Source organism: Mesoplodon bidens (genome assembly GCF_964165515.1).
Source record: "Mesoplodon bidens genome assembly, chromosome: 3".
Taxonomy (NCBI): Eukaryota; Metazoa; Chordata; class Mammalia; order Artiodactyla; family Ziphiidae; genus Mesoplodon; species Mesoplodon bidens.
The window spans coordinates 51255383-51267024 of record NC_138178.1 but is presented as its reverse complement, the minus strand read 5'-3'; the positions used below and the strand labels follow the sequence as shown (position 1 = coordinate 51267024).

The following is an 11642-nucleotide window of genomic DNA, read 5'->3' as shown; positions in this document are numbered from 1 at the left end:
CCTCCCATCCCCTCTCCGGCGCACACACACGTCCACCCAGACACACTTCGCGCGCTCCCTTGCGCTCTCGCCCGCCCGCCGCCGCCTGCTCTCTCCTTCTTGCTCTCCCCGGTCTCCTTCTCCGATTTTTTTTTTTTTTTTTGGTACCATAGAGTTGCTCCGAAAACAGAAGATAGAGGGAGTCTCGGAGCTCGCCATCTCCAGCGATCTCTACATTGGGAAAAAACATGGAGTCAGCTCCGGCAGCCCCCGACCCCGCCGCCAGCGAGCCGGGCAGCAGCGGCGCGGACGCGGCCGCCGGCTCCAGGGAGACCCCGCTGAACCAGGAATCCGCCCGCAAGAGCGAGCCGCCCGCCCCGGTGCGCAGACAGAGCTATTCCAGCACCAGCAGAGGTAGGAGGCTGCGAGAGGGGCTGAGGAGGGGGCGGCGGGAGCCCCGGCGCGGAGCTGGGGGCGGCCGGGAGCGGGCGCCCGGGGCGCGGGGTCGGGGGCCGCGCGCGAGCCTGCGCCGGCGCCCCGAGCTCGGAGCACCCCCTTCCCCTCCCCCCTCGGCCCCCCAGAAATGTTGCAAACTTTTGCAGCCCGTTCTCGGGTTGCGGGAGGAGAGGGGGGCGGGGGACGCGGCAGGAGGGTTGACAGCCGGCGGGTTCACCCCCTGGCTTTGATTTTTCTGCAAAGAGAGGAGGAAAGCCGCGTTGCCGAAATTAAATACGCTCCCCAAAATACGGAGAACCGGAGAGTGGGGGCCCGGGAAAGAAACTTTTAAAGCGGCAGTGTCCTTTAAAAAGGAAAGGAAGGGAAAAAAAATTCTGTTTATGACCACCCTCTTCCCCCTTTACCTTTTCTCCTCTTGACAGTCTTGGCCCCGGCAGCCCGAGACGGGGTGGGTTTTCGGCTCCCCACAGAGCTGAGGGGGGCGTTAGGAGTGAGTGACCAGGGCAGCTCCGGGGGTGGAGAGGGGGCGCTCCTGGACTTGGGGGGCGACGTGGGCACCTTCTCTGGAGCACGGCGTTGGGTTTGGGATTTGGAGATTGGGCTGGAGGAAGCAGGGTGCGGGCGCGCGAGGTGCTCGCCAAGTTGTCTAGCGGGCGCGGCGAGGGGAGATGCGCAAGTTTGCAGACCCGGGGTTCGCAGCCGGACGCCCATCTTGGCGGGGGGCGTGTGCGCGTCAACTCGCCCGGGGCGGCGGTCTTGTGGGGCGCTCCACGCGCATTCGGAGTGAGCGTCTGCAAAAGCAAACAAGCAGAAAAGAAAGATCGCCAAGGCACCCAAACTTATTTCTGACCTGGGAAATCCTTCCCTCTCCAAGCGTTTCTGCAAGAACCTGGGAATGGTCAGTGCGAGTTGAATGCTGGTTGGATAGTGCGATCGATGTTCCCCCCTCCCCGGGCGATATTTACACACTTCATTTTGTAGAATGTGTGTGCGTGTGTATGTGTTTGTTTGGGGGGGGGGCTCCATTGCCGCCTCCTTGCTTTTTTTCTAGTTAAAGTGAAGTGTTGGGGAAAGCTCACCCTCTTCCTTTCTTAAAGGTATCGGCACCTGATTTGGGGTTTTTCTTGGGGATGGGGGATTATTTATTTGAATGCGCCTGGAGTTTGCAAACAACAGGAGGAAGCTACGGCTTTAATTACTGTTGTTAATAATGTATAAATCATCCCTGTCACTCTAGAGGAAGCAGACTCGCGCGAGCCGCCCAGGGCTGGGGGGCAGAGAGGATCTCCAGCCCTGGCTTGGGCACTGGCCCAGCGGGCCCCCTCTTCTTGCCACTCGGCTTCTGGCGGCGATTGGGGAGGGCGGGAGAGGCGAGTGGGGGCCCCCGGGAGCCGCTCCCTTCTTCTCGATGTTAGAGTTGGAGGTAGGAATATGGCTGATCATGTGCTAGCTGTTTTACAGTATTCCCCCCCTACACACACACCTTAGCCACACCCCCTGTCCAGGCGCTTTCCCATTCACGGAATTCGAGTACAGTAAAAGCCATCAGGATGACACACGCGAAAAACATTTAATTAAAGGCGATTTCGAAAGAGTGAACACATTGAACTGCGGTTTGAGCGGGAGGGAGGGGGCAACGAGGGTCGGGAGTACAGGGAGGGGGATCGGGGCTGGGGGCTGGGACCTGCAGCTAGCTCGGGGAGTTTGTGTGTGGCGAGCTTTTGGCTGCACAGAGTATATTTAGACCTGAGACGGTGGATTTGGAATGCGAGCGGGTTATGTAACAGGGTTAATCAGAAACACTGGAGAAAATCCCCTTCATGTGTTTCTGAGGCTTTTTTTTTTTTTTTTTGGAAGGATGGGGGACATAGTATGTAGGAAGCCACAGTAATTTCTGGTTTGTGCTGCCACCCCCCTCCGTCTTAGGCATCCCCCTCCCGTGTGTTATTAGCATCTTCAGGTGTCATTCTTGCCAGAAGGTGTTCTTGCAAGAGATCGGGGTGGCAGGCTGCAGAACCGACTAGCAAATCCGTAACTGGCTGTTCTTGCAAATTATATAACGATGGGGCTTTCAGTACCACCAGCCCTCTAGGCTCAGCAGCAAGGGGAGAGGGACAGTGTAGGGGTAGGATGCATCTTGCACAGCTGACCTGCTGACCCACATCCCCTTGCCCCCTAGAGGGCCACCCCCCACTCTCTCTTCTTTGAACCAACCTCTTGTCCATCCCTCCAGAGATTTAATGGGGGGAGGGAGAGGAGGTAAGGCCCAAACACTCAACTCACATCCTGCACGCAGGCACTAGGTTATATAACAGTCTGAATGGAAAAAGGAAGGTCAGAGATGGAGGCATCCTTTAGCTAACACAGCAGTAGTAATAGCTTCCAGAAATTATGTGCATTTGCAGACTTTAACCTCAGATGTACTGTCTGCTCCTCAGGGGTACCAATCTTTGAGAGTGAGAGCTAGGGAGAAAAAGAGAGAATGTGTAAGTATGCTTGGTAGATGAGAGTGATTTGAAAATGGGAAATGTTTGGGTTTTCAGATGATGTAATGGAGTTGGCAGAATATGCAAGTCGGCTCCCAGAGTGTAAGCAGCAAGAAAATTGGAGCTGGCATCCAGTATTAATGTTGCATAAATTACAATATCGGAAAGAAATTAACCTACACACTAGGTGATTATGCCTTTTTAATACTTAAAACATAAAGGCACACAACTCAAAAGGAAAAGCAAACATCATCACCTTAAAATTAGCATTTTCAACCTCAAGGAGGGTTGAGTGGAGTCCTTGGCATTGGGTGAAGTGCGTGCTTTCTGATTCGGAAGATGCTTTCCAGAGAGGTAGCTGGGTTAGCTTCCAGGCAGCCAGTGTTTGCAGTCCACAGAGATTGTGGTCAGGATTCTCGTGACATTGAGGTGACCTCATGAGACATTACCTAGGTAGACTTGAAGCTGTTGCTGGATTCTGAACACCTGGGAATCTACCAGTGAATGGGCCATGCACCATGAGTGCCTGAGCTTCCAAAATCAGATGTGTGACTTTATAATCTGAAAGACGGCCTCCCCTTCTTCTGAAAACTGGGCAGGGAATGTTAGCAGTTTTAGTGGAACTGTTCTGTTTTCTGGGTGCTATTAATGATGGCTGGTGTCGTTCAGTTCCATCTTTTCAGCCCAATGAAAGGGAAGAAAGAAAGGCAAGAGGCAACGTGGGAAGTAAGAATGAAGCGGAAAAACTACAGCGAATCTTTAATATAACATGGCTTTCAGGGACTTAAGGGAGCCATGAGCATTGTGACATAACTGTTGTTAAAAACCCTCTTTCAAGTAAGTCAGAAAGAGAAAAACAAATATCGTATATTAATGCATATATGTGGACTCTAGAAAAATGGTACAGACGAACCGGTTTGCAAGGCGGAAATACAGACACAGATGTAGAGAACAAACGTATGGACACCAAGCGGGGAAAGGAGGGGGTGGTGGGAGGAACTGGGAGATTGGGATTGACATGTATACACCAATATGTATAAAATAGATAACTAATAAGAACCTGCTATATAGAAAATAAATAAATAAAATAAAATTTAAAAATTCACCCCCCCCCCAAAAAAAAACCCTCTTTCAGAATCTCATTATTATGCACACGCCAGAATTACGTATTCTACCTCCCTAAAGTTTACCTCACGGAGCTGTGTGCCCCGCAGTTGGTCTGGAACGCCAGTGCTGAAGGTGGAAGGCTTTTAGGGCAGGCTGACCTAAGGGAAAAATCGAAGCCAAAAGATGGGATTAACACTGAAAAGCTCAGTTGGGTTGAGATCGAACCTCCTGGAAGCTCAGCTTAGATTGACTTAAAATCAGTTAAGAAGGCCTGTAGTTTATATGGAGCCCTGAGGACTTCTAGACCTACAGAAGTCTTTGCCTTTCAAAGTGCTTTGCCACCATTCCCCTCCTCAGTCTTGGCTGATTCACTTTCTGGTCTGCTTTCTTGCCTGGCAATTTCGAGCACTTTCTAGAGATTGATTCTTGAATCAGCTTTTCTTATGTGGACCTGGCTCTCCCCAGTGAACAAATGATGCCCCATAGTTTGAAGGAGCTACTGGCTGGGATAAAATTCTTTGCCAGAGGGATGGAATAATTATTTTTTAAACTAAGGGGCTTTCATTTTCCAGTAAATTGCTCATAAAAACATTTATAATTATACCCTTTAAAAATGTAATAGAATAATTTTAGAAAATGCATTTGATGATGATTATGATAACCTTTTCTGTTGCTTCCTCCTTCTTTCTTAAAAAGAATTGAATTATATGAATCCAGAAGTCAAATCCTGAGTGGCTAAAAACATTTACAACAGACTCTTTTTTTATGTTAGTCACCTGCTGGAATTTTCCAAAACCTACCGGTGTTAAGAGGAGCCCTTGGCTTTAGAAAACGTCTCTGTTTCCGAAACTGAAATATGGAGCCTGCATGGATCAGACCCCTCACCAGGAGACCTTAAGCTTGTGTTTTCCAGGTAGCAGAGGTGGTGGGGGGGCGGTACCAGCGCGAACTGCTGGTTCCACATCAGACTCCTAGGTGGGATGTAGGGAGGTGTAGGAATGTTAATCGCAATAGCTGTTACCTCCGGATGCAAATGTTCTGGGGTCTTTGGTGACAGCTGAATCACTTTTGAAAGCAAACTGATCCCTGTCCAAAGCTAACCTTTGGAATGTGAGTGAGACAAGCCCGGGGTTCTTCTCCATGGGCCATACTCTTGTCAGTTCTGAGTTAAGATTCACGTTTTTCTCCCGATTCTCCCATTCTTGCGTTTAGGAAGTTGTGGTGTGATGTTGGAAGGACAGACTGAGTTGGGTGTCACTTCGAATTCCGTTGGTGTGGTGTGGTCCCTAACAGCATGTGCCACTTTTTCTGAGGGTGTCCCCCCCCCCATCTTCCTGGTCTCCTTGATGAATGGTGCTTCTATACTTATCTATGTATTTCTGTGTCTGTGGAAGCAAAATACTTAACTACATTTCAGGTGTCTGGGGAAAGAGTTGTAATGTGATTGCCCCACGCACAAAATTTTTCACAGAGATTGCTACTCTCCTCAAATGACGTATCCTGCTGCTTGCCCTCTTTGTCTTTCACGAGCCAGTGTGCTAGAACTCTGAGGTAGACATCATCCTTCCCCTCCTCAAGGAGATTCCTGACCCATTCATCCCAGACTAGTAAGAGGTTCTTCCAGAGCAAGAAGAGTCTGCTTTGAAAGGCCTTGAGGTGCCAGAGTGAACACCAACCTAGAATGTGCAATACCTTTCTGAAAATGAAGACTGTCTTCCTTGCTGAGAATTTAAGAACAGCCTCCTCTTTATTTCTCTCTCTGCCTCTCTGAGGTGTTCTCTCTTCCATCATTTAAAACAAAATGTTTTTTTACAAGGGTGTTTTTTTTTTTGGTATCTCATTCAGAATGGAAAGTGTTGGTTTGAAATGAGCTGTTAAAATGTTCATCCATCTTATTAAGCTGTACATTAAGAAAATTACAGTTGAATATTGTGAATTAACACCTCCCCCAAACTCTACAGGTAGACAGTGTTGGAGCATTGATTAATATACAATAAACCATGATTTTTCTATAAGAGTACCAAGGTGTCACTGATGAATTAGTTTTTCTGGCTAACAGGAGATTGAGCAGAAATATTTTTTGTCTTTTCCTTACTGAATGTGTTTTTAAAGTGTGCTGGTCCCCTTTCCTGCCCTGGAAAGAACATCGAGGATGTAATTGAATCTTTCTTGGAGGTTCGAGGATCTTAGGGTACCACAGTGTCACTGTTCTGAGGATGAATTCTGATTGTACATTATACAACTGTAAATGGAGACAGTATCAGAAATTGGGCTAATCTGTCCTGATCCCTGCTTGGAAATTGTTTTCTTTTTTTGGTTAAATCTTCAATATCGGTATGTTTTGTTACTTGCCTCCTTTGTTCTCTGAGTTGCAAGTTGCAGAATAGAAATTCACATCAGTTAGTTGATTCTGATTAGTTGATATTTTTACTTTAGAGGAAAATTTCAACCTGAGTCTAGACCTTAATTCTTTCTCTAGCAGCGTAGAGGATGTAAAATCATCCTTAAGAATGTGAGAAGGCTATTGTATTTACAGATAAGTTACATGCTGTATTACCGTAGCATTATGTAACTTCTCCCCTGTGTAGTGGTAGATAGAAATGTCAGCTATTTTTGCCTCTCCTTTAGGTGAGTTGAAGGGGTTTCATCAATCCTGAAAGTTAGGAAATTCTAGGGTTAGAAGGAAGGCTTTCAAGGATGTCAGTAAAGAACAGTTAGATTTCTCCAGAGGAGACTCTCTCTCCAAGCTTAGGCCCTCGTTCACTGGACCAGTGTGGAAAGCATCCCAGGTACTACAATCAGAGGCTGACTTTCTCAAGACCATCCCACCTGATTTAATGGTAGTCTGTGGTTATCTTATGATATCTTTTTTTTTAACATCTTTATTCGAGTATTATTGCTTTACAATGGTGTGTTAGTTTCTGCTTTATAACAAAGTGAATCAGCTCTACATATACACATATCCCCATATCTCCTCCCTCTTGCGTCTTCCTCCCACCCTCCCTATCCCACCCCTCTAGGTGGTCACAAAGCACCGAGCTGGTCTCCCTGTGCTATGTGGCTGCTTCCCACTAGCTATCTATTTTACATTTGGTAGTGTGTATATGTCCATGCCACTATCTCCCTTCGTCCCAGCTTACCCTCCCCCCTCCCCATGTCCTCAAGTCTGTTCTCTACATCTGCATCTTTATTCCTGTCCTGCCCCTAGGTTCTTCAGAACCATTTTTTTTTAGACTCCATATATATGTGTTAGCATACGGTTATGTGTTTTTCTTTTTCTGACTTACTTCACTCTGTATGACAGACTCTAGGTCCATCTACCTCACTACAAATAACTCAGCTGAGTTATCTTACGATATCTTTGATATCCTAGTGTTGGAAATTCAGCTGGGGAGTCTTGGTGTTCTTTTGTGACAGGCTTATTATTATTATTATTATCATTATTTTACTTTTGGAGTAAAGACATAAAGGAGATTGTCTAAAGAAATCCTTAGAAGAGTGGAGTAGGGCATGATGAGGAATAAACGTACCATAGCCCGTGGGTTAGGCAGGCTCCATTTCGGCTCTGGCTTCTACATGCTAATGTAAAAATGAATTACAGGTAACAATTCCCTTGTGTTGGTGGAAGAACAATCTTTCTTTTCCTAACAGATGTTTATGGCCTCCACTGACACATCATTATTACAAACTGTCTTATCACATTACGTGCTGTGGCACGTTGACAATGGCACGGCCCTGTGGTTTTCCAGTGATTGTCTTGTCCACAGAATGTGCCTGTCGTGGCCCTGTCTGCAGGACCCACCACAGTGGAGAGGACAGGTTTTCCCACACCCTGGAAGGTGCTGGAGGCCTCCAGGCTGTCCCAGGTAGTTTCTACACCCTTGCTGCTTTCCCTGGAGCTCAATCAGAGGCTGGAAACCGAGAGGAATAATCAAGGTGTAGAGGATTTATAGTCACCCAGCCTCCAATGATCTCTAACAGCATGGTTGGGCATTTGAATTTTGATCATGAACTATCGTAAAGTTTTTTGAAACTATTAGGAAGTTCCTACATCTGTGAACAGACCATAATAGATGAAACTCTTCCTGGGTACCAGGAAGGGTACCACTTGGTACAGGATTCTCACGCCTGTGAAGGAGGCAGTGCACTGTTAAAAATACCTAGCTTACTTCGGGGGAGGATTTGGCTGAATACTGATGAAGTTTATGAAATATGAATGTTGTGAAGTTGCTGTACGTAAGTGGTAGGCGTGTGTGAAAGAAGTAAAAGGCAATAAAATGGTGTATAAATGACACTGAAACTTGATGGACTTGTATACGTGACAAGAATGGTGACGTTCGGGTCTGTGCCTAATGGGGGAGAATCAACTGGCTTAAAATCTATATGTCAGACTCTGAATGTGGGACTAAAAATTACAGCGTATAGAGTCATTTGACTTATTTTATAAGCGAAGAATGCTACCAAGGATAAACAGGCAGGTTGCAAAGAAGAGAGGTGAAACGGAATGGGGGGAAAACAGGAGGGACCAACACTTGAATTTATAATGAGGTATGGTAATCACTGTTTTAAATAATCCAGACTATTAACAGCTGTGCTGCTAGGTAGAGAATTCGTTATAGCCAAACAAAAGGCATCACTATGAATTTTAGGTTGTGTGGGAGAAATCCTCTTGGTCCCCAAAGCATAAAGGCATGTACTGAGAAGCAGAGCTGCACATGTAATTTTTTCTATCTCATCCTGATTAATTGACAGCCGACTGTATGCCTGTTTCCTGAAGGTGACTTTACAATCTCCAGACACAGACATTTCTCTCAGAAGTGGAGTGAAGGAAGGAGAGCCACATGCTAAAGTGTGTTTCACTGAGTGAAGTATTGGGGGGGAAAGATAAGAGTGGTGAAATAGGGGAAGGGGGTCGTGCATACAGAGATTAAGGATGCTGCCTGTGGGGGGCTGGGGAGCGGGGGCTGTGAGTGAAGGAAGGGAATCTCTAGAGGGAAGGAGATTCCCATGCAAAAGAGGATGAAATTAGCAGTAACTCTGAAATGGCTGGGAACGTGCCTTTCTAATTTTAAATTATCTTTAACAAGGACGATGAACAGAGGAAAAGTTGGCACTTTGAGAAGTTATGATGAACTTGTTGAGAATGCCAATTGACAAAGGCAGGTAAGGGAATATTTGGAGAAACAGAACAAGAGCAGGTCTGAAGGGCAGGCCGATCTGCTGCCTAGTGTGTTAAGGGAATTGGCTGGCGTGTTTATTGACTCTTCCAATTAGTTTTAAAGAAACCCAAAGAAATGGACAAAGACGGAGAAAAGACAACCCGATATGATTCTGCCCTTCCAGAAGCAAAGGGGCCTATATCATCCCGTATGATCAACGCCAGTCATGGGGAGGAGTGATTGCTTACAAGTTAATGGATTTTCAACAGACAAATGGCAGAAGAAACGGGTACATTTCGCAATTCTCAATAAACTGCATTGCTTTTCATTTTCACTGTACACTTATAAAGCCAGTGGATGGTAAAAAGGCCACAGTAACAATACAGCACGTACTCCCAGGAACGTTTATGTGATGGGGATATTATATCTGGAAGTACAGAGCACCTGGGAGGGGGAACTGCCCATAACTCTCAATTGTGCAGGTAATGAAGCAGGAGGAAAGCAAAGGCAAATGAAATACTTTGATAATCAAAAGATGATGCTTCTTCTAGTGATTGTACTAGTTGACTGATGATGAGAAGGATGAAATCGCTGGAGTTGTATTTTACCGTTTCTGGCACTGTGACCCACTTTGGATGAGCACGTTTCTACAGAAAGTGCATGAAGAGTGGTGAGCTGCTAAACTTTCTCGAGGGCCCCCAAAAGAATCAGGAGAACTGAAGGTACCCTGGAAAGGGCTCTAAAAAATTCAAAAGCTCGCTTTCTAATCTTGAGCTTGTGGGTGTACATTAGATATGTAGGGCTCACTCATGAGGCTGCCATGGGTCATGTTTTATTAGACTAAGGCCTGTTAGAGCCAGAAGAGGCCTTAAGAACCATCTAGCCTACACCCCACCCCCCATTTAAACTGGTACCCACAGAGATCAGAATATGCCTGAGGTCCCATTCCTAGTAGGTAGCAAGGCTGTGACCAGAACACAGGTCTTCTCCCTCCCTAACAATGTTCCTTCCACTTGTGTGCTATGTCAGGATGCTCAGAAGTTCCAGCAAGTTCTTGTCCACCAGGAGACACCCCCCTGCCCCGCCCCAAGGCTATTACGTTATGTGCGCAGGTTAACCCAGCCTTAGGTGGTAGATATGTATGAAAGTCACTTTGTTTTGGCTGTGCGTCAACAGTAGAACATTATCAGTATTATTATATTTTAATCCCATTGGGCATTTTTATTATTCATTAAAAATTAGCCGGTGAGCTTGAGGCTCTGCCAGTAAAGCCATTCGAAAGAACAGTGAAAATTGTGCCTGTGTCTCCCGCTCTGACTTGGTAGAAAGTAAAATACAGGACATAGAGTGGGGCATCCAGTACTTGGAGCCCTTATATTTGCTGGAGCTAGAGGCAGCCAGCTCAAGCTGTGCAGTGGGGGAGGGTTATCTCTCAGCAGCTGTCCTCTTTCATCAAGGCAGACGGTTTAAGGCTATGTCTTTTATAGGGATGCTCCTGAGCAAGTCTGTGAATGGAATAGTATGTAGCCAGTAAAAATCATGTAGTGGAAGATGCTTGGGATCTGCTACTTAGTGAAAAGTCATGGCTTTCATAGTAGTGTGCAGGGAATGGAATCATTTTTTATAAAAACTATAGTGTGTGTGTGTGTGTGTGTGTGTGTGTATGTATGTATATATTAACATGGGCCCACGTGTACCTAAATGACAAATGATAAAGTGGTCAACTCTGGATGGTGGGATTATCTTTGAGTTTCTCTTTCTCTGTGCCTTTCTGTATTTTCTGAGTTTCCTGCATTTATGCATGTATTATTTTTATAACTGGAAAAAATAAATCTTTTTTTTTTTCAAAAGAGATTGTGTGTTGTGAAACTGAGAGGCCACTTTGAAGGAACTGATCTGAACTTAGTATGTTACACAGAATTTCTTGATGTTTCAGGATGGGCCAAGTTTACTGGCCCAAAGAGCAGTACCTTTGACAGTCATATTTAGCCAGGAAAACAAGGGTCATTCAGCTTGGATATGAAAACAAGTGTCCTAATATTGGAATTTCTTTTCCCTCTAGTGCAGTGTCTTTCAAGGGTTTATTATGAGAAAAACATAATATATTGTAAGCCAGTGTACACACACACACAGTAAACTTCTCACATAAAGTATCCATTACCTGCAATGCACTGTTATTTTTGCTCTATTATTTAAAGACAAAATACAAGTCATGAGCCACCAGATTGGTTTCATGATCTATTTATGGGCTGCTCCTCGAAGTTGAAAACCACTATCCTGGGCATGAGGTAGAAGCAGCCTTTCTGTGGGCTGTGACCTGGAGGTGGGAGGAGAGGAGGGAGGGAGGGAGGGAGGGTTTCCACAGTAACTGATGTCGGACTCCAGGTGTTACTCATTATAGTTTCAAGGAAGAGTTGGGGGAGGGAAAATAAGGTAAATGCTTATTATTTGTAAT

General features: G+C 45.9%; 1 protein-coding gene across 1 annotated transcript in view; it reads left to right on the top strand.

The window, feature by feature from the left end:
* Positions 1 to 225: 225 nt before the first annotated feature.
* The window catches only part of LOC308614738 (nuclear receptor ROR-alpha-like), a 46458-nt gene continuing 35041 nt past the window's right edge, over positions 226 to 11642 (top strand). The window contains exon 1 of the mRNA XM_081229377.1: positions 226 to 393. Within this exon, the coding sequence (XP_081085503.1) occupies positions 228 to 393 (166 nt within the window). The 5' untranslated portion in view covers positions 226 to 227. The remainder of the gene's footprint in view (positions 394 to 11642) is intronic.